Source organism: Podarcis cretensis (genome assembly GCF_951804945.1).
Source record: "Podarcis cretensis genome assembly, chromosome: 15".
NCBI classification, from domain to species: Eukaryota; Metazoa; Chordata; class Lepidosauria; order Squamata; family Lacertidae; genus Podarcis; species Podarcis cretensis.
The window spans coordinates 20,714,026-20,741,060 of record NC_137185.1 but is presented as its reverse complement, the minus strand read 5'-3'; the positions used below and the strand labels follow the sequence as shown (position 1 = coordinate 20,741,060).

Here is a 27,035-nt window from a genome sequence, read left to right as displayed (position 1 = left end):
CTTCCAACCCGTTACTCTTTGGCGGAGTCCTTTCACACAATCAATTGCAAGTAATCAAATGACAGAAACACATGTGATTTTGGAATATTTATTTGGTTCAGTAGAAGGATGGGGAACCTGTGGTTCTCCAGGTGTTGCTGGACTACAATTGCCATCACCTCTGATGATGGGCTATCTTGGGTGGGGCTGAGTCTCTGAGTCCAACAGCAACCACTTGTTTCCTATATCCTGTTTAGAATGATGAAAGTGGTTTGGCATTTGGGTGCGTGCATGCCGACTTTGTTTCTCTTGGAAAGGGATGCAGAGGTCCACAATTAAGTGAGATCTTCTGACAACTTTGTGGGTTGCTTATCTCATGTGCTTGAGCTGTCCGAACATGCCATTACTTGGGTTGAGCAGGTAGCTAAAGCCAGAGGAGTTGGACTGGGATGTGGGAACTCCAGGTCTTTCCAACTATTCAGTTTTAAGCTTTGTTGGCAATAGTCAGATCACATCTGGTTTATGGTGTCTGATTCAGGGCACCACGTTTTTAAAAGGATGTTGGCCATCTGCAGTATGTCCAGAGAAGGGTGACCATGCTGTTGAGATGTCTGGAAACTAAAGTCCTAAGAGGAATGCAGTGGAGGCAGGCCTATTAGGGCCAATGGGGCAATGCCCCACCAACTTCATTCTTCCTTCACCCAGCCCCCATTTGCCTGCCCTCTTACTTACAGGCAACCCAGGGGGTGGCACTGCCTGTCAGCTTCCTTCTCCTTAGATTCAGGGTTGCCCCTTGTAGAACTCAGCAGGCAGAAAAATGGAGATTAGGTAGACTTCCGGGTTAGCGCCTCCGGTAATGGCGGAATTCCTCTGATCGGGAGGAATTTGCTTCGTAGGAATCCGGGTCTGGCCGCCACGGCGAAGGCAGAGACCCACTAGAAATCACAGGCGGGTGAAGCCTGTGAACGTGGGATTCGGCTGGCACCTTTTGCGCCTCCCCTACTCGCGGGGAAACCCGGTTTCGGGGATCCGGAGCGACGTGGGGTGAGCGGCGCGGTGCTTCGAATTGACTGCTTCTTCCACGGAGCGAAGCCGCATAGCTGTTGCCGGAGAGCGCTGACTTTTTCCTGTGGACAATTTGATCTTAAAGTAACTACCCGTGAGTAGAGCGGAGAATTGGATTTTTAAACATCTTAATTTGGTGCCGAAACGGGGAGGTCTAAAACAGGAAGTCCACCTTCCCCTTTTGTAAATAGATTGAAGCAATGAGGATGCAAGCTGAAGTCTCGGAAAGCCTATTGTAAAGGACTAAATTTCCATCAGTAAAAAATACCAAACCCCCCTTGGTGGCAGGAGAAGAGGGGGGGAAAGTTTTGGACTGAGTATACCTGCAGGAGAGAGCGAACAGAGTTCATATACCACCGCTCCGATCCTGGAAACGGGCTGCCAACAGGACTGACCGTGATTAGAACGTTCACTGACAGTTAGTTAAATAAGAGGAATACATTGTTTCCATGGTCTCCGTCTGCGTTTAAAAAGGAGTAAAAGTAACAGAAAATTGAAACTAACTTTATTGTTTGAATTGAGTTTAAAAGGACTAATACAAATAGAAACTGTTTCCCTCTAGAGGAACTATTTCCCTCTAGAGGAAGCTTTTGAAACTGTCACAAGAGTTGAGCTGGGGGAATTTCCAGCTGCAAGATAAAAACCTGTGAGATTCTGGGGACCTTGAATCGGTTAAGAATGTTGACAGAAGAGGCCTTAGTGGTTGTATTATGTAAGATAAGTGACTCACTGGAACAGCTTCACAAAAAGGTGGATGTGGTAACTACCAAAATTGACAATTTGGGACAAAAAGTGAACACCAATATAGAAACTATTCAGAAACTGACACAGGAATCTACTTTGAGATGGCAAATTGCGGAGAAGGCTAGGGAGAAAGTTATTGCCGTTGAACCTAAAGTAACACAATTGGAGAGAGAGAGAGTCCCAGCCTTACAGATGCAATTTGATGACCATAAGTTGATGCCTGCTATGATTGAATTTAAAGAAAATCAGATTTCGAGGATCAGAGCCCTACCTGAACTGGAGAAGGGAAGTTTGATAGATTTCCTTACACAGGAATTTGATAACTTTTGGGACCGGGACTTTGGTCAAGAAGAGATTAAAACTGTGAGGGCTCTCGGACTTGGAAGAGGAGGGAAAAAAGAGAAGAACAAAATAAGAGACTGTTGGAACTGCCAGAGGAACTTAGAAGAACAACAGTCAAGAGTGGAAATTTTGAAAGATGTCCTGAAATACCTTTCGGATCTTAGATTTAACTACGGAGATTTGGTTGCCCTGTCGAGAAGGAATAAAATCATTTTTAGGTGGGAGTTTCCCTGAGATCTACTCTTTAGCCTCAAAGGAAGGAAAATGAAAATAAGATCAGTGGAAGACAAAGTAAAGTTCATGTATAAATATGAAGAAGACTTGCAGAAGGGACTTGGAAAAGAGTTAAGAGTATTGGACAGAAGATCACCAGGTTGATGGACTATAGGGAATTGGCGGATATGACTGGCAGAATCCGGGACCAGGGAGAAGAGTTGGTGGAAGAAGATTGGAAAAAGTTTAAATACTATTTATAAAAATATTGTAAAATTAATGAGTGTTAGGAAAATGTTGGAAAGGAGCTATATGGCTTTAGTAGAAATGTTACAAGGAATTAAGTACAAATAGATTATTAGAGTATTAAAGGGAAAATAAAGTTAAAATATGTTAAGACAATTATATATTAAAGGGAAAAATAAGGTTAGAATATGTTAAGATAAATTACAGGACAGAAAACAGAGGAAGATGGAAAGGAATTGCTGAAACAGTTAATTAAAGTGGAATACAAAAAGGGAGGTGTGAGGAGGTCGTTGAAACAAGTAAATGAAAGTTAAGATACTGAACTTATTAGATGTGTTTTAAATTGTGTTTGTTTGGTTTTGTTAATTTAATGTTTGGAGGTTGGTGTTGTGTGGTGTTTTTGTTTTTGTTTTTGTATTGTATTGTATTGTATTGTTTAATTCTTTGTCTTTCTTTTGCAGTCTTTAAAATGTTAATAAATATTATTTAAAAAAAGAAAAGAAAAATGGAGATTAGTTGGCTCTGCCTGTCATTGTCTCGAGATCCTTCTATTGTTGGTTTCCCAGCCATTTGCCCTTCCATTCCCAAGGGGCACCAATTGCCAGTGGAGGAATGGCTGAAACAGCTAGAGACTTGATAACTGCCTTTGAATCTCAGATATTTGAAGGGCTGTTATGTGAAAGATGGAGCATACTTGTTCTTCTGAAGCTTCAAATGATCAAGGGAAATGGAGCGAGACTCCTCTTGAGGAAAGGTTGAAGTGTTTGGGCCTTTTTTCATTTAGAGAAAATGTGATTAACAGGTAACATGATAGAAAAATTATGTGTGGCATGGAGAAAAGGGATAGAGAAAAGTTTGCCCCCTCCTCTCTCTTGAACACCCAATGAAGCTTAATGTTGGAAGCTTCAGGGCATCTAAAAGAAAGGACTTCTCCACACAGCGCAGAGCTAGACCATGAAGCTTGCTCCCACAGGAGGCAGTGATGGCCACTAACTTGGACGGCTTTAAAAGTGGATTAAATAAATTAACGGAGAACAAGCCTATGTTCTACCACCATTATCAGCACTCTGAATACCAGTTTTTGGGAACAGCAGGTGGGCAGAGTATTGTTGTGCTCATGTACCCCGTGGCATCTGGTTGCTGTGCTCATGTACCCAAGAGCCTGGCCAGTCCTCCATCAGGGATGCTATAGCTGCAATCCTATGTTTTGCATTGAACAGAGGGTTAGACCAGATGACCTCCAGGATCCTTTGCAGCCCCATGCTCTTAGAAGTACTTTCATGGAAACTGACCTGGGTTTTGTTCTGTGGTGTGTATTTTTGGTAGTTTTTTGTGTAGGCTCTGTTTCCCACATTTACATCTGTGTTACCTCCCCTCTCCAAATGCAGTTAAACATGGCATGCTGGAGGAATGGGAAATCAAAATGGGCCAAACAGTTCATGATATTTTTTTTTTTGGGGGGGGGGGGGTTGGACCTAAAGAAGGCAGAAAGAAGGCATCTTGGTCACATTACTAAATTTCTAGCAAAAGTTGGACAGCATTAGCAACGTAAGCCAGAGGTTTTCAACCTTTTTGGGTCCATGACTACTTTGACCAACTACATTCTTTCTGTGGCACCCTTGTGGGGCTCAGGAGCTCAGTTATGTCTCCCCTTGCTTGCAGAGCTGGTAGCCCCTCACCACTTTTTGAACACCCTCCCTTGTGGAATGTTCCCTCAGCCTCGTCCCCTCTCCCCTCTCCTTGGGAGTCCTCTGGGCAGCCACAGCTGCCACCCCTGGTCTCTGAGCCCCCCCCACCCTAAAGAGAGGTGTCTCCTCAAATTGCCCCACAGGGGCCTGGGAATCACCCACAGCCAGCCTCAGGGGCACTATTCGTTTGGGGAGCTTGTAGCCAGGGCTGCTGCAACAAATAGCCGTGCAAGACTTAGGGAGGCAGAGATGCAAGAGGGCATCAGAGGAAGGGAGGGAAGGAAAGAAGCATAGAGGCCAATATTGTCCACGGCACCCCTGACTATCATTCAAGGCACCCCAAGGTCCTACAGTGCACTGGTTGAAAACCACTGCCATAAGCCAAGGAAGCTTGTACAGTCGTACCTTGGTTTAAGAACAGCTTAGTTTATGAACAACTTGGATTAAGAATGCTGCAAACCTGGAAGTAGGTGTTTTGGTTTGTGAACTTTGCCTTGGAATAAGAACATGTTTCGCTTCCTGTTGAATACGTTCCATTTGTAAATTGAGTCCCCCGCTGCTATGGGAAAGTACGTCTTGGTTTAAGAACGGACTTCTGGAACGGATTAAGTTCATAAACCAAGGTACCACTGCATAAATTTAACTTATTAGGATGCATTTATTGCTATTAAGTTGTCTGCTGTTGCTGCACTGTAGAATAAGTTCAAAGTGACATTGTTTTTAGTTGTTGCTACTTATTTCTAACAAGATGGAAATAATACAAGAAGTCGTTTGCCTTTAGCTTCAGCAAGATGGAAACTTCTGGTGATAGCTTTGGTCAATTTCGCAGAAGCTTTCTGAAAGATTTTTAAAGCAGCTCTGGAGATCTATAGTGGTGATCTTTCTCCCCCTATGTATAACATTTCTCCTACTCTTGAGTAACGTAACTCCGGGCAACTAAAATGAGAGAAAGAGGGAGATACCAGCTTTAATCTGTCTGCTCCTAGTCAGGGTTTTCTATCCAACATAAACCATTGAGAGGATGGAAGTAAGAAAGGTAAAAGGCTGAAGGAGTATAATGAGAATGGACAGAGAGTGATCTGGGAGAGAGTGATGGGTTGTTGGAGGACAGTGGAAACTTTCTCTGCTAGTGCAGCCACCTGGAAGAGGATGTGGACCTTGGCATTAGCTGGGCTTCAAAGCTTCTCCTTTTTGCTGGGGTCCCTTGTGGCAAGGCACTGTGCAGGGAGAGGGAGCCAGAGCTCCATGGTGCTTTTGCTTGTTCAGTTCCTTCTCTTGGCATCTCCAGTGAAAACGGATTGGGTAGTGGAGAGCCTGGGAGAGATGCTGCTGCTCAGAGCAGACAAGTTACTCGGAGAGAGACTGACTTGGGATAAAGCAATTTCTCATATGCCAATGATGCTCAAGGCATAGGAATGTGGGGAACATGGTTTCACATAACTCCATACCCTCTGACATTTATCCCATGAAAATAGGGATCAAATCAGAAACTGGGACAGCTTCTGTAAATTTGGGACTGTCCCTGGAAAATAGACACTTGGAGGGTCCGGTGTAGCTAGAGAAATTTGCACTAAGAGACTTACAAATCTTCATGATAACTTTAAAAAAACAAAACAACACTCAAAACAGTTGTGGAATTTTAGAGAACCAAACTTAAGACTGGAAAATGACAAAGTAGAGAAACTGAAATGGATTCATTTATGTGTCTACCCACACAGATAACTGCTTACAGAGGCCTTTTTTTGTTTGATGGACTTCATGGCTGAGACTCTAGCCTTTGACCCAACCTCTCCTTTTTCAGACTGATGATGCTTCTGTGACTATGACCTGCCCAGGGACTCTGGTTGCAGTTCTGCCAGGGATAGGCTTTTGCTACTTCTTTATATAGCTGCCTGCTTGCTGGGCCATGCTGCCATCCCACCCCCTCCAAAGAAACCATCCGGAAGATTACTTATTTCCCACAGTTCACTTGCCCTTTAGCAATTACTGTGTTTCCACTTTGCAGAGGCTAGAGAGTATCTGCTAGGGATGGGAGCGGGGAGAGCAGGGAGAGGGCAGTGGTGAGGAGACAGAAAGAAATGGCAAAATCTCTTCTCTCTTTGGCATTACGTGACACGTATGTGCTCTGGTTGTGGCTTGTGCTTCCACGTTGAGCTTGCAGGATGCAAATAGATCAAGGGAGAGCTTTCCCATCCAATAGGCACGCGGCATGCAAATAAAGCAGGAGAGAGAAATGGTGACTTCATATCTTTGCAAAGGAAAAGCCGTGAGCTGTGTTGAAGCTGACATGATAGGCAGGCAGCAAGGCAGGGAGAGGAGGAGGAGGAGAGGGTTTGCCTCCATTGCGTTTCCAGCACTACGGATTCCCCCTTTTCCAGGACTTTGCTTCTGTTTGCCTGCAGTTAAGCTCATGTGGCAATCAGCTGTTTTAATTCCTGCCCCCACTCCTTCCATCTGACGCCTGCAGGACAGGCCTGGGTTGCTCAGTAAATGAGAGATGTGCTGTGGCCTCATCTTTATTATTACCCGTATTCCAGGACTTGACCCTGGTATTAAAAATAGCTTCCTTGGATGAGCCCTGCACAAATTAAACCTTATGCTGCATCTATTCTCTTCCCCCCACCCCTTTCCCCTTTTCAAACTAGATGCTGAGTAGCATATGCAATCAGCCTTGCTTAGAAGCCTGTCTCATTTGCTTGAATGGCCTCTAGGGGAAGCATCCCAAATGTTGACAGAGGGGTTGTAAATTGCAGTAAGTAGGAGTGATGTCATGCATGCGGTGACAGGCGTTTGCTTAAATGAGAGGAATGCAGTAAAGGCTAAAACATTAGGGACTTACGTGTGTGTATGTGTGTGTGAGAGAGAGCGAGAGAGCAAGAATGTGTGCACTCTAATCAAGGCTAATTGTCAGATAATTCTTGCTTTAATGCAAGGGTCACATAACTTCCCCACAAACAAATCAAAATGAATGCTTGTTAAATAGCCAATGTCATCTAATCTCCCTGCAAACAGTTTGGATGGATGATCAGATTGGAGAACTGGACCAAAGTTAACAAAATGATTTACAGTAATGCAATTCTAGGCTGCATCAGGGACGCGGATGGCGCTGTGGGTAAAACCTCAGCACCTAGGACTTGCCGATCGCATGGTCGGCGGTTCGAATCCCCGCGGTGGGGTGTGCTCCCGCCGTTCGGTCCCAGCGCTTGCCAACCTAGCAGTTCAAAAGCACCCCCGGGTGCAAGTAGATAAATAGGGACCGCTTACCAGCGGCGTTCCGTGTGCTGCGCTGGCTCGCCAGATGCAGCTTGTCACGCTGGCCACGTGACCCAGAAGTGTCTGCGGACAGCGCTGGCTCCCGGCCTATAGAGTGAGATGAGCGCACAACCCTAGAGTCTGGCAAGACTGGCCCGTACGGGCAGGGGTACCTTTACCTTTACCTTTAGGCTGCATCAACAAAAGTATAGTGTGCTGATCAAGGGAAGTAATAGGTAAAGGTAAAAGGACCCCATGACCATTAGGTGCAGTCGTGGCCGACTCTGGGGTTTCGGCGCTCATCTCGCTTTATTGGCCAAGGGAGCTGGCGTACAGCTTCCGGATCATGTGGCCAGCATGACTAAGTTGCTTGTGGCGAACCAAAGCAGCGCACAGAAATGCCGTTCACCTTCCTGCCAGAGTGGTACCTATTTATCTACTTGTACTTTGACATGCTTTCGAACTGCTAGGTTGGCAGGAGCTGGGACTGAGCAACGGGAGCTCACCCCATCACAGGGATTCGAACCGCCAACCTTCTGATTGGCAAGTCCTAGGCTCTGTGGTTTAGCCCACAGCGCCACCCGCGTCCTCAAGGGAAGTAATAGCAACGCTCTATTCTGTCTTGGTCTGACTCCCACCTAGAGTTCTGTGACCAGTTCTGGGCACCGCAGTTTGAGAATGACAAGCCGGAAGGTGTGCAGAAGAGGGTGACCAAGATGATCAGAGATCTGATGAGGAACTATTGAGGGAGTTGTGTATGTTTAGCCTGGAGAAGAGGTGATATGAAAGCAATCTTCAAATACAAATGACACGCACCTTGCGTGGGGCTTACGTTCTGGGGATTGTGCATAAGGCTGAAATCACATATACAGGTGGTAACCATTTCACATGGGGGTTCCGTTCCTGGCCCCCATGCCTGTTGGCGAAGCATGTATAAGCACGACCTTGCCTCCCATCCGAGATCTCATAATAGCTTCCCAAAGCCTGGTAAGAAGGCAGAGAACTTAAAAGCCCTTTCCGCAGCAGGAAAACCCAGCATGGAAGGAGCTTGCATGGGATAGCTCAGTTGGTAGACATTGAGATTCTTTATCTTAGGATTGTGAGTTCAAGCAAAAACAGTCCTACATTGCAGGGGGCTGGACTAGATGACTCAGGGTTCCTTCCAACTCCACAGTTCTATGATCAATAAACAGGTAATCTGGAAGCTCCCAAACCCTAACTGTATGTACACTGCAAAGTACGTAATTGCAGCCAATGTCCTCATGGCCAAGACATGGAAGAGGAGGCATTGAGGCTTACTCCAGCATTGGACTATATTCTTACCTGAGACTTTTCAGGGAGGAAGGTTGCTGGGCATATTCCCATGCCTTTGGCTTGGCTCACTGTCAAGTTTTATTGGAGCTGCTGTGGTTATGCATTTTTATTTTTATTTTTTAAAAAATTGTGTGCTGAGAAACCATTAAAGGATTGTGTGGAGATTGAATTACCGGCTTCCTTCCTGTCAGCAGGGCCCACGAGGAAACACAGTCTAGTCGAGAGCTGTTTCTAAACATTATGCTACTAGCATGGAGGGATCTGGAAGCTGGCTCAGGATAACGGAGACAGGAGATCAATCGGATGTCGTCTACCTGGGCAGCTTCCTGAGAAATGCTGTTTCCAGTTTAATCTCCGGGTTCTTTTCATAGCTTGAATCGAATTTGGGGAAGGGGCTTCTGGCACCTTTCCACCCTCTGTTCTTTTGCCTCAGCTGCAAGTTTGAGCTGCTTTGACATTCAGCGGGTATGTGGAAATGACCTTTCATTGAAAGGTAGCTTACCATGGTTGTATTTAAGCTCTCAGAATGGTTTCCAAAACCAATTCAAACAGCCACTTGCCTTCAGGTTTATAATCTAACGAGCCATGACACAAAAGGAGGAAGGGAGGAGGAGGAAAGAGGAAAGCAAGCAAACTCTTAAATGTATTCATGTGACTGCTTAGTAGGTGCACATTGTGCTTGTTGCACATCTTATCTGAATGGCCACTTGAGGGATGGTTTAAATCTGTTCTTATTTCTTACTTCCATGTAAGGTGGTACATTTAATCCCCGCAATAATCCTGTGAGGTAGGTTAGTCTGAGAGGCAGTGAATGACCCCAAGGTCACCCAGTGAGCTTCATGGCTAAGTGGAGATTCAAACCCTGGTCTCCCAGATCCTTGTCTGACGTGCTAACCACTACACCACACTGGCTCTCATCACTGAGGACTACCTGCTTTGAAAGCTACTGATGCAATGGAATACATGAGTGGCTTTGGTGCCACCTCTGGATGTGCATGGATTGTGAAAAGGAACCACTCAGCTTGTTGGGAAGTGTATTTAAGGCAGGGAGAACCTTGCTTGTGTGGCCATCTGGCTGTCTTGGGGAGCAGAAGTCTTGTACAGGGTTGCTCCATCCATGTTCTGCATGGTCTTCTGCATGGGTGGAGGATAACTTCTTTTTCTTCTTCTTTTTTTTTTGCATTTTATTGAGAAACCAAGTAGTTCACATTTCTCAAACTGACAGGTAAATTGAGGCACAACTGTCCTTCGAAACTCCCATGTCTCTGAATTTTGCAAATCAGTTCTCTGAAGCAACAAAAATGTACTGAAAGTGTGCATAAAAATGCATATATTGGTGAAAATGGCAAAAAAATGCATTTTTGGGGGGTAAATTGCTTGCAAAAATATGCATATTAGCCAAAATTGCATACAAAAATAGGTTTTGGTGGCTGGACCTGGGAGCTCACCTACGAAAGCTAGAGTCTGAAGCATAACTAGCAAAACCTTTGAATGACGGATCAGGCAAGGGTCTAGTCCTTAGTATTTTTATGTTGCCTGCCCGAACCAGAGGCTCATACTGACTGCCAAGTTCCAGGGTCATGTCTGGGTCTAAAGTGGACTCCAAGTACACACACACACACACACACACACAGAGAGAGAGAGAGAGAGAGAGAGAGAGAGAGAGAGAGAGAGAGAGACGGTAGCCCACTAGATTAGCAGCCATTTGCCAGGGATGCTGTGCTTGCATCCAGCATTCCAGACCCTGCATTGAGCCAGAGGGTTGGATCTAGATGACTTCCCTGGTCCCTGGGATTCTATGCCTCTTCTGCTGCCTGCTTCCCGTTTCCTTCTCTGTCTGCTTTGCTCTGCTTTGAGCCTTGCAAACTAAACTGAATTTGCAAAGCCCTACAGGTGAGCAGGTGGCCCTGGTGCTGACCGGGAGATAAGAGAACCGGGGGCAGTGCCAAGGCGCATCAAGTCCTCTGTTTCCTGGCTGGTCTCCAGCTGTGTGTTCGGGAGATGCCGCAATTGCTTTGTACCAGAGACAACTTGGACCAGCTCCGAGTTTCCACGCTGCATAAAATGACTGGGCAGGGAGCTGGCTTTGTGAGGTGCTGAAAAAGCAGCTTGGGGCACTGTTCTCCTTCCAAGCATCCAACCAACCTCCCATCACTGATGGAAGTTGATGGAAGTTTCAGCAGAAGCTCCTTTGTTAGACCCTAAACAAGGAGTCTGGAAAGGGGCTATAACCCAGCAAATGCTTATTCTTTTTGCCTTGCCTTGGATACAACCTGTACTTCCTCCAAGGAGCTCATAGCAAAGTATTTGGTGGTTCCCTCACTGTGAGAAGTGAAGTTAACAGGGAACCAGGCAGAGGGCCTTCTCGGTAGTGGCACCCAGAATTCTTTACGGGACAGAATATGGTTTGAATGTACTCTAAAATGCATATTGTGTACAGAAGCATGGAATCTACATTTTTCACAGGTGCTACAAACTGGGCTGACTTCTCTTGGAGCACATTTTAATTTCAGCCTTGCCCTTTTCCCGAAGAATAGTTTGGCCATGGGATAAGTTACTTGCCAAAATCCACATGTGCTCTGCAGCTCTTAGTGATGGTGCCGATGAGCCATGGGGGGGTCTTCTCTAGAAAGAGTTGCTTGACACCGCCTTTGTTATCTCTTTGGCCCCAAGCCTGCTAGATGCTACTGTTGATACATTTCTGCCCCCTCTGGCATTTGTTTTTAAATGATTTCCAACACCTGCTGTTAATGTTCTGCTTTTTCAATTGTTTCAGTGTTCTGAATTCTTGTTTTAAATGTTATTTTAATAGTCCATCTGCAAAATCTTAGAGTTGAAAAGCAGGGTATAAACCTTTATAAAATGGACTGGAACGTTGCCTGTTCAGGAAGCCCTTTTCACAATGGCTTTTGTACTACATGTGTGTATGAGAGAGAGAGAGAGAGAGAGAAGAGACTAGTCCTTGGTCTTTTCAGGCCTGGTATCTAGGCAGTGGGACGCAGGTGGCGCTGTGGGCTAAACCACAGATCCTAGGATTTGCCGATCAGAAGGTCGGCGGTTCGAATCCCCATGACGAGGTGAGCTCCTGTTGCTCGGTCCCAGCTCCTACCAACCTAGCAGTTCGAAAGCACGTCAAAGTGCAAGTAGATAAATAGGTACCGCTCTGGCGGGAAGGTAAACGGTGTTTCTGTGCGCTGTTCTGGTTTGCCAGAAGCAGCTTAGTCATGCTGGCCACATGACCTGGAAGCTGTACGCCGGCTCCCTCGGCCAATAAAGCGAGATGAACTCCACAATCCCAGAGTCGCCCACTACTGGACCTAACGGTCAGGGGTCCCTTTACCTTTACCTTTATCTAGCCAGTAATCCCACATGCAACATGAGATCTAATTTTCACTTTTCCCATGTTCTGCCTTTTGTCTCTGCCCGTCACCGAGCATACTGTTCTCAGAGTGGCCAAACTAGATGCCCCTAAGGGAAGCCCTGCAAGCAGGGCATGAACACAGCAGCACTCTCCCCTTCTGCCATTTCCAGCAACTGGTATTCAGAACTAGACTGCCTCTGACACCCTGCGGTGTGCCAACCCCCTCAATTGCAGGGGCAAGGTGGGCGCTCTTGGTCGGTGGTCACACGTGCCTTGATCTCTTGCAAAATGGTCGTTCCCTGTAATGTACCCCTGCTAGTACTTCTTCTAGTTTCATTCTCAAGGCGAAAATGAACCTGGGACAACAAAAGAAGTTGCAGCCTGGTCTTGAATACATCAGGAAAAGGTGTAAAAGGTTCCGGCCACAAGCTGTCAAATCGAGGGTCAAGTTTGGGGCAAAATATAAAGGTTCTCTCCGGAAATGGGTGACGGCTGCAAGGTAGATATTGCAGAGAAGGTGCTTGAATTAATTGATTTAGAGGAATTGTGCTACCAAATCCCCAGGGAAATTAAAAACATTGAAGAGAGATAAAGATGGAGACTCTAAAACTATGGATCAAGCTGCAGAACTTGTGGATGGTTAATGTTAAATGCCAGGGGGGTGGGAATAAGATCATAAGGAACCTTTTTCAGCTGGAGGGCCATATTGAATCATAGAACTGTAGAGTTGGAAGGGACCACGAGGATCATCTAGTCGAACCCCCTGCAATGCAGGAATCTTTACCAAATGTGCAACTCGAACCCTGAGATTGAGTCTTATGCTTTACCCACTGAGCCATTCCATATACTGGGAGTGGGGCCAGAGGCAAAAGTGGGCAGGGTATCTAATGTAAACTTAATCTTTGCTTCCTCCCAAATACACCTTTGTTTATTTCCCATTCATATGAGCAAGATGTTTTATTGTCCAGGGACACATTCCAACCAGCCAAAAAGGTTTGAGGTGTGAAGTAGCCTTAGCAAGGGTAGTGGCTTTGAGAGAGTGGCAGTGAGGTCTGGAGAGTTTCTGGTACCAGATAGAGAGGACTGCAGGCCTTATTTAGCCCCAGAGCCTCAGGTTCTTAACTCCTGCCTTATTTACATGGATTCTTAAACACACGAAGGCTGCATTCACATGGCAGTTTATTCTATTTGCATGGTATTTCCCTAACAGTTAATTTCTAGGTAATTTTATTTGAGCTTGCACATGATATACCGTATTTTTCGCTCTATAACACGCACCCGACCATAACACGCACGTAGTTTTTAGAGGAGGAAAATCTGTAGGCATGCCACCCGTAGGCATTTCCTCCATAACACGCACAGACATTTCCCCTTACTTTCTAGGAGGAAAAAAGTGAGTGTTATGGTGCAAAAAATACAGTATATAAGCCCCTTCCAGAACTATAGTGAAATATAGTACAAGTTTAGCACTCCTTTCCGCATTATTTGCAAAAAAAGAAAAAAAGATATAACACAGAAATGAGCCCTCGCCTTGCACTGTATTCCACTAGAATCCCAGAAGTATGTTTTACGTTGTGTGAAAGCATGTAACACCTAGGAGAGAGACATGCAAAAGGTGCAAGGCGAATGCAGCCAGAGTCTGCACTGTAAAACAAGATGTGAAAGGCTTCCAGGCTTCAGCTAGTTTCTGCCCAGGATCTGTTGCAGCAGCTCCTGTGTCTGAAAAGCAGACCCTGTCCCTTTTAGGAGGCATTGCTCAGGGCTCCGAGTTCCAGAGGTGCTTGCATGTGCCTTGCAATAGCATGCATGCATGCTTGACAGCAATAAAAGTCCCCCCTCTTCTTCCTCCCTCAACCCTCCCTCAGATATTGTGTGTGTGGGGGGGGGAGAGGTGGCAGGTTCCTGCTCTTTTTGCACATCCATGGAGGTTTTCTGAGGTGGTGGGGAGGGCGAGAGGGGAGGGAAGGAGCTGAAGTCTTCTTGTCTGCTGACAGGTTGCGAAAGCCTCAGTCAGATTTGAAATGCAGTGATAATGAGGCGCATCAAGGTGCGAACAAAGCGTGTGCAATTGGTGTGTGCCTGTGCACATTGGGGGAGGTCAGCCATTGCATGGAGGGTGGGAGAGGAGGTTGCAGCAGTAGATGCTTTCTGAAGGCTTCTTTTGGGGGATGGAGAGAAGGCAGCAGGGAGCTGCCATCAGTCTTTGAAATTGAGAAGGATCTCTCTCACTCACGCATCCCCTTTATTTTAAAGCATAAAGGTAAAGGTAAAGGTACCCCTGCCCGTACGGGCCAGTCTTGACAGACTCTGGGGTTGTGCGCCCATCTCACTTAAGAGGCCAGGGGCCAGCGCTGTCCGGAGACACTTCCGGGTCACGTGGCCAGCGTGACATCGCTGCTCTGGCGAGCCAGAGCCGCACACGGAAACGCCGTTTACCTTCCCGCTGGTAAGCGGTCCCTATTTATCTACTTGCACCCGGAGGTGCTTTCGAACTGCTAGGTTGGCAGGCACTGGGACCGAGCAGCGGGAGCGCACCCCGCCGCAGGGATTCGAACCGCCGACCTTTCGATCGGCAAGCCCTAGGCGCTGAGGCTTTAACCCACAGCGCCACCTGCGTCCCTAATTTTAAAGCATAGGGTTGCCTTAAAAGAAAAGAGGGGAGGGGCAGCTGATAGGTGAGCGATTCCACCATTTACTCTACAGCCCTATAGACCAGGGAATATCCGAAATCTCCTGATAAGACTTCCGACCCATTCGCAGCTGCAGGTCTTTCTCAACTTCTAGACATTTTGACAATAGAAAAAAAAACAAGGCTGTATGTTTAAACCCACTTACTTGGGAGGAAGTCCCATTGGACTCAGTGGGGCTTCCCTCTGAGTAGACTAATATGGGATTATATTGTCAAAAAAGAAAAGAAAAGAACAAGGCTTCCCTTCCCTTTAACTTAGGCTACTGAAAGAAAGCTAGCTTGGGTGGAGACCAGGAGAGGGTTTTGGGGTGTTTGTGGAAGGACATTCAGCTTGGTTCTGGTACTGGGGAAAAATTCTGGCCGAAGATGTATTCAGCAGGCACCGTTTATTCTGAGTGCATGCCCCCCCCCCATTGCTTCTGAGCCACTGTTTTGCATCAGGCTCTGGATGGGGGTCATTGTGGGATTCTAGTAAAAAAAAAAGTGAACCCCAAGTTCATAACACAAGAGTAGCGTCTGCCCACGCTTTGCAATTGATGCAGTGCAATTTGCATTTAAATGCCATACAGCTTTCTCCCTCTCTCCTTCCCCGCATTCTTGTTCACTCCTGATAACATCCACGTATGCATATCTCTATTATCTTCCCTAGGCTTGTGCTGGTGTTTGTGTAGCGCGGTGGCTTCTCCAGCTATCCGGTTTTTGCAACCTGCAGCACCGAGGCCACCTGTCCCACCCGGGTCCCCGAGAGACTTTCGTCGTAAGCCCAGCTGGGGCCCCGCTGGGGCCACTTGCTGGTTAATGCCTCTATCTCCTGGGTGTCAAAAATAGATTTGCCGGCGTACTAGATTCCTGCTGTGGAAAAAACAGTGATGTCATTCTGGGCCAATCAGCACCAGCCCTGTAGAGCAGAGCGCAGGAGCTGGCAAGGGGAGGGGAAGCTTTTCTCTTTCTCTCCCCGCTCAACTTCTTTTTCCGAAGATGCCTCGCTGGAGGAGGCAGTGGTCCTGTCCTGCTTTCATGCAGAGAGAGAGAGAGAAAGAGAGAGAGAGAGAGAGAGAGAGAGAGAGAGAGAGAGAGAGAGAAGGGAGCGAGGCAAGCCTGTAGTTCTTTTGTGCTGAGGTTTAGCCCTGGGATGACTGAATCTTCAGTGTAGATGGAAGCCAGCTCCACTCATCCAGTCATAGATATAGATAAGGGTGTGTGTGTGTGTGTGTGTGTGTGAGTGAATGAGAGAGAGAGGGTGGGGGGCACAATTTAAGGATTCTGGTTATTCAGATCTGGCTTGTTTTCTTTCAAAGGCTGGGTCCCCTGGGAGGGGCAGATTTAGCACCCCACACCCTGAACCCCTTTAATTTCACAAATAGAAGTGAATGGTCGTTGGCTGTGCATACAGGGCAGCGTGCGAGGTGAGGGGTTTGTGCTGTTGTAGTAAGGGGGGGGGGGGGAACCTAACCCTTGACAGTTGACAGATGGGTCTTCTCTGACAGGGACACCCATTTCTAGAGTCTGCAAAATGTAAGGGTTTTTTAAAAAATGGGGTTGGGAGTAAGGAATAGGACCTCTGTGTTGGGATGAAGCTTCTTGTTTCTCTCCCTCCCTCAACATTCAATATTTGGAGTGGGGTGGGGTGGGGGTTAATGGTTTGGAAAAGAGACCCCCAACCCACACAACTTGTTCCGCCCGTGTCAATTTGCCCATCTACCTCTTGGCCAATTTTTAGACAGTTAAGAGCATCCCTGAATATCCACGGAATGCAATTTGCTTGCCTTTGGTGGGGAGGGTCACTACAGCCTGCGTTCTACACAGCTGGGATGGCAGGGAGGAGAAGGAGGCTCCCAAGCTGAACGAAGGTCTTGCTTCAGGTTTAATGCCCTGGTGTGCCTCTCTCGCTGTAGATATTAATCTCTAGATGGAGGACCCCGTCCCTCTCTACAGACAGTCAAGCTTCATTTGACAGTACTGATGAGAAATGACATCACCAGGCTGCACCAGCTGCTGCACCGGGTTCTCCTTTCCTTTGCAAAAAGCAATGTGTTTGGTTAACTCTTGCTCTCTTCCTCAAAAGGAGCCAAGAAAATAATAATGCTTGGAGGTCTTTTATTTTAGCAAATACATTTTCTTTGTTTCAAAGCACCTCACTTTCCCAGTAGCCTTTATTTCTAATCACCAAGCTTTTTTCTTGCTCTTCCTGTAGTAGCTTGCCCTATATAAGTGATTCTAGCGATATAAACTAAGTCTGCAGTTTAATCTGAATCCAGGTGAGATAGGCTTCAGCTTCGTTTTCACCTGCCAACCCCAAGAGAGTGACCAGGCAGGCTTTTGTTAATGAAGTGTTAATGGATGGCCATGCCATTATTGCTAATGTTCCATGTTGTTCTGATGTTCAGTGCTGATGTTCAGTGCTTTTGTTCTGATGTTAAGTGCTTATTAAAAGGGACATTAGAATCTGTAATCAGGGCCAGGCGCATGCTGAATTTTGGTAGCACTGCAGAATATAGAGGCAAAGAATTTACCTTCCTGTAAATGTAAACTGGTTCCCTTCCCACCCAATTTAAAAGTAAGATTCTAGTCCTTATGGATTCAAATCATAATACAGTTGTACCTTGCATTATGAACTTAATCCGTTCCGGAAGTCCGTTCTTAAACCAAAGTGTTCTTAAATCAAGGCGTGCTTTCCAATAGCAGCAGGGGACTCAATTTACAAATGGAACACGCTCAACAGGAAGCAGAACATGTTCTGCTTCCATGGCAAAGTTCACAAACCAAAACACCTACTTCCGGGTTTGCAGCGTTCTTAATCCAAGTTGTTCATAAACTAAGCTGTTCTTAAACCAAGGTACCACTGTACTATTCCATGACACCCACTGTACCCTTTCCCTTTTCTGCACCTGTACCTTAACAACTGGACCTCGTGTGGTGTGAGTTGGTTAGAGAGTCACCAACATCTTTTATTTCAAAAATGCCAAAATCTCTCCCCAACTCAGGCTGGACCGGGTAGGGAGGGGGAGCAGAAGCAGGGGAGGAGCAACATTTGACATAATCTGGAGGTTCTGAGGCAGAGCTTGAGCAGGTAGCAGGTGGAACAAAATATGTTGCATGAAACACTGTGCTCCCTGGTTGCATGCAAAATGTTGTGCATGCAATCAAATGTGGAGAAGGGAAAAAGTGGTGTGTGTGTGTAATGCACAGAAATGCACAAGTAATTAAAAAAACACCCATGTAGGTTTCTGTGGATATCTGAGGCTATGTAGGGGGTGGGAGGGGGTGAACCAGGAAGGCTGTGGAAATAAAGGCACAGGTTTGACATAACTCTACTGTTTATTTTTTATTTTTAAAAATGTTTCTCCTCTAATAAGGAAGCTGTTATTTTTCACAGTGTTGGCAGTTAGGGCTCTAAAAATAAATGCCGCGATTTACTGGCTTTGCAGATCCTGACACCGGTTACGCAACAGCAGACCAGGAGGGTTGGCTGCCTGGTTAGACCAGTGAGATGTGGGCTGTTAAGTGACCCTCATCCCCCTGCGTTAGTGGAAGGAGCCCGGCTGAGTGGCAGAGCACAGCCTTTGTATGTGAAGGTCCCCTGGTTCCATCCTTGACGAAAGACTCTCACCTGGAAAAATACCCAAACCCCGGAGAATTAATGCAGAATAGACTGCAGAATTAATGCAGAATAGGCTGGGCTGGTTGGGCCAGCAGCCTCTGTCTGCACAAGGCAGCTTCCTCTGCTCCTCAAACGCAGAAAGAGTCCCACTGAACCAGACCAGTCTGTTGCTTTCTACGGTGGCCAATCTGACGATTCCAGGAAACACACAAGCAGAGCTTGCAGTCAGTACTTATTCCTTCTGTTTGTACAGCTACTGTACTGACATGCAGAGGTAACAGGGTTATGAACCTTGAGGATCTGTTTTATCAATGTGGATTATAGACATACCATCCATCTAATCCCCTCTTTTAAAGCCTGAGAGCAAAGGCACACCAGCGTGATGTTTTGGTTAGAGTGTTGGAACAGGGCCTGGGAGAGCAGGGTTCGAATCCTGCATTCGGCTATGGGGCTCGCTGGGAGATTTGGGGGCAGCCACTGCTTCTCAGCCTTACCTACCTCAGAGGGTTGTTGTAGAGGTTAAATGAGGAGGGAGAGAGAACTCTGCATACCACCTTGAGCGCCTTGTGGAGGCGGGGGGGGGGGGGGTTATAGTGCAATACTGGTCCATCTAGCCCCAGTATTGTCCACACTGTCTGGCAGCAGCTGTCCAGGGTTTGACACAGAAGTCTTTCCTCTGCTGGGGATTGAAACTGGGACATTCTGCATGCAATGTTCTGCTTTACCACTGAGCTAACAGCTATCTGGACGCTGTTACCCTGAAGGTGGGATTAGTCTGGGAACTGAACTGAGAGCCTTTCTCACACAGCTTTCCTGTGTGTGAATGAGAGAACGAGAGTGACTGAGTCAGACCCTGTAGGCCAGTAATACTGGGGAGGCATGGTAGGTTTCAAGTCTGCACAGACCTGTGTGCCAGCCATGCCATGTCCCCTAGTGGCGGTCCTGGCCACCTGAACGTTGCACTCTGAGGAGGGGATTGCAGAATGCACAAAAAAGTATATATTTTCTACAAATGAGACACAAAACTATCCAAAGTTATCCAATATTAGAAGCATGAGTAAGGCAGTATTTTTATTTTAATCACAGGTTTCTATGGGCATGTCCTTTCTACACATTGTTCTGCTTCTTCCTCAGAGTGAGGCATTGTGGGCAAATTCCTTCCAGAGAGCACCTGCACTGCTGCTTTGCTGCAATGACAGCAAAGAGCTATTTCCCCTCCCAGTTATTGTTCAAGTCTGTTTTTGCAGAGGACAGGTCTGGCAAGCTGGGAATGGTTGGCTGGCCAGTCAGTTGGATCCAGAGCAGTGATGGTGGTGGATGGGCCAGCCTTGCAGGTGGAGGAGGCTGGTGCCTATGATCCATCACCCTTTTCAATATGCCGCCTGAGCCATGATGGGCCAGCCCTGGTAGACCTGTGGTCTTCCCATTGTGTGGTGTGCTCTCAGTTGTGCGAGGCAGTGCCTTCCTACAGCATGTCAGAGGTCAGCACCCTGCCACCCATCAAACGGCCACATCTTGGGGTCCCATGTGAGGAACTGGTTGTGGGTCTAAAGGGCCAAAGATTAGCATTGCGATCTAGGGTTGGGTTCCGGTGCAGGTGGCAGAGACAGTGGTGCAGATATGCCTCTCCCTTTTGTAGGATTTGAGTTGCAAATCTGATGCTGTTTGATTACAGCTGAGTCTTTAGCCAGGACATGGGACGGCTGTCTTTTAGCAAGTTGGCTCATTGGTTCAGGATTCTCTACAGTGAGTTGTATTGGCTTTCTGGGGCTTCAGACTGTGATGCAGATTTGATCTGACCTTCTGATGCTCTGCATGTTCAGGTGAAATAGGATTTGGGTCTATAAGTGTGTGTGTGTGCATTTGACTCCAGATTCTGGCTTATGGGTTGGATGGAGGTGTGATTCTCCGGTTGCAGTTAGGGTGCACATGAAGGAGGCACCAGGTGTGTGTAATGGATGCCGGCCTCTCTCTCTCTCCCTGTCTCCCTGGGTGTAGCAGCCGCTGTAATCCACCGTGTTTCTATTTTAACAATGCTGTCACCGCTTGTACTGCAGCCCAGGCTGCGTCAGCGGTTTCCCCGTCAAAGGCCCGTTCCAGGGATTTTTTGGAGCGCTTTGCTGGTGATTCGCTGCAAAGGCAAATTGGTTTATGAATGGATGCTGCTCCTGCTACAGGGAGGGGAGAAATTCCCTGCAGGTATTGCTAGGCAATGCAGAGATTCTAAAATAAAAATCTCCCCACCCCCTGCAAAGAAACACACCAAAACCCATGTGGTTCTTCCCAGTTCTCCCCTCCTCTTTTCTGTTCTCTGAAATGAGAGGCAGAGAGGCTTCTCTGGTGGTGGTTGTGAGAAGCCCCCACGGGAAGGTCACCTTGGAGTGATGCTGGGAGGCTGACTCTGCAAGTGCCTGACTCTGCCTTTGTCGGCTCAGGGTAAATCCCCTCCAGGCAGGGGGCGTTTAGAGGATGCCTGCCTATGTGCCATGAGCAGGGAGGTCCAGAGTAGAATTCTCATCTTGCTACCTTTATAGAACAGGCTTTTGCACAAACAAGTGTATATTCCTTTGGACACACAGGTGTCTCTTCTCTTCCCAGTCTTTTTTCTTTCTACTTCCTGCTTTCTATCCTCAGCAGTCAGCTTCATCTTGGAGCCTTTTGTAGAGATGCCTATTTTTTGTGGGTTTTTTTATCATCTTACTGATCTCTCCCCTTTCCTATGCCCTCTGCTTGATCCACCCTTTTATCATGGAAGCCTGTCCCCCTTTGCTTGGCAAGAGCAAAGTGGACTGAGATGATGCAAAAGGCGCTGAGCATTCTGAGCACAGGTTTGGTGTTGACCTTGATAAGGAATACAATGGTATTTCTCAATATTAAATTTGCAGCCAGTTGTGCGTATGTCCCCTCCTGATGGATATAAGGGGAAGGCCCATTGCTTCCTGATAAAACATGTGCTTTGCATGCAAAAGGCCCCCAGGTTCACAGAATAGTAGATTTGCAATTTGGAAGTGACTCCCAAGGATCATCTAGTCCAACCCGCTTCAATGCAGAATTTTCAGTCCCTGCGATCTCCAGCTAGAGTTGGGAGAGATCCCTGCTTGAAACCCTCAGAATGTGGATTCTTGGTAGTGGTGTGCTGACCTCCAAAAGAGAATGCCTTATACAACGAAGCTCCTCGCATCATGGGGAAAGTACAGACATGTTTCTTCTCTTCCTAGGCACTGTGTTGCAAAGCCAAAGTTGTACTAAACACATTTGATTATGAATTTTTTAAACCCCAATATCCTACCACTTTAAACAGCCATAGCTTCCCCCCAAGAATCCTGGGAAATGTAGTTTATTAAGGCTGCCAAGAGCTGTTAGGAGACCCCCGCCCTCTGTGGAGCTACAATTTCAAGAGTTCCCTCTGAAGAGGGATTGGTTGCTAAACCACTCTGGTAATTGTAGCTCTGGGAGGGGAATAAGGGGATCACCTAACATCTGCCAACTTCTGTTCCCAGGATTCTCTGTGGGAAGTAATGACTGCTTAAAGTGGTATGATGATGCTTCAAGTATATAGCACGGGTGGGGATTGTGATGGCCATTGGCTAGAAACAATAAAATCTACTGTGGTGTTTTTTGATTGAGGTGGGGAGCCTTCCACCAAAACCTCTGTTCTGTTTCTGCCCAGGAAGAGGGCATTAAGGCAGTGATGGACCTTGGGCTCTCGAATTTCAGTGGCACCTTGTGCGACACTAAAACTTGCCCCCAGCCTCTCTCGCTACATTCTACAGCATCGTTGTGGCGCCCCCTGCAGCATGGTGCCAAGTGCACCCGAACTAGTTGTGCTCCCCTAAAACTGCCTATGGTTAAGGAGTCCTCTGGCCTGCGGCTTGGCAAGTGCAGAGTGCGAGTAAGTGCAGCCAATGTCACTGGCCATTTGAAGCTTGCTGAGCTTAAAATGTTGTTCCTACTGAAAATAAGAATCACTGGCCCTTGCCAAATGAGCAATTGGGAAGCAGCACCACTGATTCCTCCTCTCCCTTTCCTCCTTCTTTTTCTCTAGGTGCCCACGGCTTAAGGGAGGAACCCGAGTTTGTGACAGCTCGTGCTGGTGAGAGTGTGATCCTGGGATGCGACGTAATCCACCCACTGACCGGCCAGCCCCCTCCTTATGTGGTGGAGTGGTTCAAGTTTGGAGTGCCTATCCCCATCTTCATCAAGTTTGGGTTCTACCCTCCCCATGTGGACCCAGAATATGCCGGTGAGTCTTCTTTTTACCCCACTGTAATAAAAACCATGGAAGATTTTTTCTCATTTACACTAAAAACTTGAATGGGTTCTATTATTTGCATAGGGTTTTGTTTTTTAAAAGCAAGCATGAAAAAGGGAACCACCTATTAAGCAGGATTATGCATGCTTCATCTAATATAAATTCACCAGTAATGCACTACTTTTGTTGCAAATTAACGACATGTTGCATAATACACTTGTAAAAAACACACCAGGCTGAAGGGATCCTTGTAAAACCATCACAGTTGCTAGCCAATAGGTGCTTACCACTGTGGACTCCCCCCCCCCCTTTACAGGCAGCTGTTCTGTAAGCTCCTAATCTGCAGGGTCTATAGATTCGAAACCTGCAGAATCATTTCTTGTATCTTTCCCACCCCAGAACTTGTAGTTGCACAGAAAAACTCGTATCTTGTGTTCATGACTGGGGAGATAAGATGCTTTTCAAAGTGACCTCTGCCACAAGTAAACCACTGCATCTTTCTTTACCCTTGGTTCAATTTGGGCTGGCTGGTTAAATACAGAGATCAGGCCAGACTCGTTTTGCCTCCTCCTCCACCACCACCTCCCTCTTCTTTTTCAGGAAGTTCTTTCTCCCTTTCCCCCTTTTTTTATTCCATCATTTCCGCCTGGTTGGTTTTAATTAAGCAGCGGCAGAGAGAAGCCAGCTGGGCTGTCGGGGCCAAGAGAAGCCGAGGCAGTGAAAAGGAGGGCATCCGCTGCTGCTCCCGTGCCTGTTGCCTTGGCTTTCCAGTGGCAGCAGAGAGCCCTGAGTGATGCTTTCGGGGGCCCTGTGCTGGAAACCTCATGTGACATCCTCAGAAGGGGGAGCTGCTGCTGCTGCAACTCGCTCGCACGCTCATGTGCTAAACCTCTTTGGATGGATGCGTTTGGGGAGAGCCAGGGAGAAGAGAACGAGAGCTGACATTGTGGAGGGATATGGCCTACCTTGGCATGTCCTTGTCCCCAGCTTCCATGTGGCCCAGAGGGCTTGACTCCAGGGCCATCTCAGGATAGCTCCAAAGACGAGGATGCCTGGTAAATGCTGGAGGACTCCTGTGCTTACTGGACCATCCTTTGAATTTCTGAGAGCTTGTGTAGAGTTGAAAACTTTGAAAAGCAAATGTGGAAGAAGGCAGGGTAAGGGATGGAAGAGAGTGGCTCGCATGGCCCTGGCTCTGCTGCAGGCACCTGCCTCTCCCACTTGGCTAGCTGAATGTTTGCTGTGGCCAGAAGCAGCCAGGAGTGCCCCTGGACACCATTCAGGAATGCGAACTAGCTTGTTAAGTCACCTCTTGAAGCACTGCAGTTTTACCTGCACTTGAGTGGCAGGTTTGGAGAGCAGATGCATTTGATGCTGCTACAGTAGTTCGGGCATCATTTGTGCAGCCCATATCTCCCAAAATCTAGCCGAATCCAATGCCGGGTGTCAGTTGGGCGCTCTCTGTCTATCTGTCTCTGCCCTTGGACTCTAACAAGAGCTCAGCTGCTAGATCACACCAAGAGGGCACCTGAAGGGGAAAAAAAAGAAACAGCAACACACTGGCCTCTGCCATCAACCAGAGGACAAAGGCCTCTGGGAGGCCGCTCCCCTTACTTTCCAGCACAAACGCCAAAGCATGGGAAAGACTAGCCTGGCTCTATTAATCAGCTAGAGGAGGAGCAGCTTCAGGGAGCTTGCTTCTCCCTTTCCTGTCCGAAATAACACTTGCCTCCAACCGTGAGTTTGAGCTTGGGGGCTGCACTGTGGAAGCAAATTCCATAGTTTAACTAAGCACTGTGTGAAGAAGTGGGAGTTGTAGTCCATCTGCATTAGGGAGCACCGGGTTGGTTTCCCCTTGTCTACGCTGACAGTAACTCTCCATGACTACAGGAACCTAGTCTTTCCCAGTCCTATCTGGAGATGCTTGGGATCAAAACCTGGGACCTGTGAAACACAAGGCACATGCCACTGAGCTGTGGCCCTTTCCCAAGGCTATGGTCCGAGTGCATATCTCTCACAAACTCTAGATGTGTGCGAATCCAGGTGGATAAGGAGGGACATTGCAGAAGCATATGCAATCCTGAGTGGCATGGAGAGAGTGGGTGGAGAGATGTTTTCTCTTCTCCTTTTCCCTAATAGTACTTGAAATGTGGGGAGGGGATGCCCAATGGGAGTGGGTTTGCAGGTCTCTGAACGCAAGGAGCATGCAGTTTTCAATTCTGGCAGTGGGAGGGAGTTGGAGAGTTTGTGAAGATGGGGTTGAGGGATGCACGTCAGAAAGCAGAGTTGCTCTTCACTCAGGTCTCCTTTCAACTGTAGGCAAGGATGAAAGGATTAAACAGGGGCTATGTGAGCAGGGTGGGTTTTGAGGAGGGCTCCATTCTGTGCCTCTCAGTCTAGTCCTCCTCATTCTCCTCTTCCCTTCTCTGTTACCTGGTTTGCTTGCTTCGTGAGGGATTGCCTGACCCTGAATACACAGGCTCTTTCTTGAAAAGGGAAGGGGAAGAGGGAACAGCTTTCAGTGATGATATTTTAATCCCCACAAGCTTCTCTCTGGCCTCAGAGAAGACTGGAAACCGGATGCATTCGCTTTGTCTGCTCTCTCTCTCTCTCTCTCTCTCTCCCCCCCATTGATGCATCTCGAGATGCAGGAATTTCCCTGAGCTTTTTCCTGGAAACTAGGGGCTCTGGTGTCTAAACAAGATGCAGCAGTGATGGACACAGTTTCTCCCCATCCACGTTGCCCCTGTCTCATTCCTTTATAAAGCAGGGGATGATGGGGTTGTGTGTCTTACATCAGCAGGAGAATGTGGGTCAGGGGTGCTGAACTTTCCCCTGTCCCTTCCCTCTAACCCTTAATCTGTTTCTCCAGGCACTCTCCCTCTCCCCTTCCCAGCTCACTTCTGATATCAAAGCTGGGAAAGGAGCTATGGAGTGGGGGCGGGTTCTTCACCATTCTCTTGCATGCTCCTCTTTCTGCAACCATAAGACCCTCCCACCCTTGCCTGCCTTGTATGCAAACAGGGCAAGGCATGTGAATGATGATCCTGCCACTTCTGATCTGGCCCTGAGTCATTCATGCCCTTCAGTGTTTCACAGCTGCAAATGCTTGTAGCACACAAACGAGTTACTAGGATGGTTCATGCAGCTGAACCACCTAAAATGCGCTGCCAAAGAAGGACTCTTCCAAAATATGCTCAGTCTCTGTGAAACCAAGCACCCGGAGTTTCCTTCTCTCTGTCTCTCTGTCTCACTGTCTTCCTCTTTTTCTTTTTCTTTGCCTTCCCAGGTCTCTGGTTGTTTTTCTACTCCATTTCTCATACTGCTTGACACCCCGCCCCCCAAGGACTATTGCTCACATTGCTGGAGGCTCTACTGCTCCAGCTGCTGTAACCATGTTACTCTGCAATAGCCCTGTCCTCCACAGACTTAAAAGTGGTTGCTGTTGTGGTTAAAGGTTAGCTTGAAAAGCATCCTTGAGGTTCAAATATTAGCTGTTCAAAGCACATCTAGGCAGCATGTGAAACGAAGGCTGGGTTCTGCACAGTGATGGTTAGGGCTCCTGCACATGCACATATTGCCTGAGGAATGCCCTTCCAAGTGATGCCTGCCTGATGCCAACCTTGACATCTTTCTGGTGCCAGGTTATGGCTTTTCTCTTCCTGCAGGTATTTAATAGAATTTATAAAAGTTGTAAACTTGCTTTGTAAGTCACTGAGAGCTTTGCCTTATTCTGAATCAGATCATTAGTTGGTCTAGCTTAGTACTGCTTTCACTGACCGGCAGCAGATCTTCAGGGTTTCAGGCAGGGATATTCCCAGTCCTACCAGGAGATTGAATTCGGGATCTTTCCAAAGCAGGTGCTTCACCACTGAGCTATGCCCTTTCCTGGCCTGTGTTAGTTGTCTAAGGCCGTATTCACACTGCAGTGTCACTTTAAACAGTCATGGCTTCCCCCAAAGAATTCTGGGACCTATAGTTCACTAAGGATGCTGAGAGTTGTTAGGACAGGCATAGGCAAACTCGGCCCTCCAGATGTTTTGGGACTACAACTCCCATCATCCCTAGGTAACAGGACCAGTGGTCAGCGATGATGGGAGTTGTAGTCCCAAAACATCTGGAGGGCCGAGTTTGCCTATGCCTGTGTTAGGAGATCCCTGTTCTACTTACAAAAGTACAATTCCTAGGGGTCCCTGGGAAGAGGAATAGATGGTTAAACCACTCTAAGAATTGTAGGTCTGGGAGATGAATAGGGGTCTCCTAACAACTCTGAGCACCCTTAATAAGCT

The 27,035-nt window shown here is 47.3% G+C and overlaps 1 protein-coding gene across 6 annotated transcripts in view; it reads left to right on the top strand.

Moving 5' to 3' along the window:
* IGSF9B (immunoglobulin superfamily member 9B) overlaps window positions 1-27,035 on the top strand; it is a 119,748-nt gene that overhangs the window by 19,859 nt on the left and 72,854 nt on the right. For all 6 annotated transcript variants that reach the window (XR_013833738.1, XM_079956110.1, XM_079956109.1 and 3 more), the window contains exon 2: window positions 22,540-22,737. Coding sequence is in view for 5 of the 6 variants with exons in the window: in XM_079956110.1 (XP_079812236.1) it covers window positions 22,540-22,737 (198 nt within the window). In the remaining variant the exon portion in view is untranslated. The remainder of the gene's footprint in view (window positions 1-22,539; window positions 22,738-27,035) is intronic.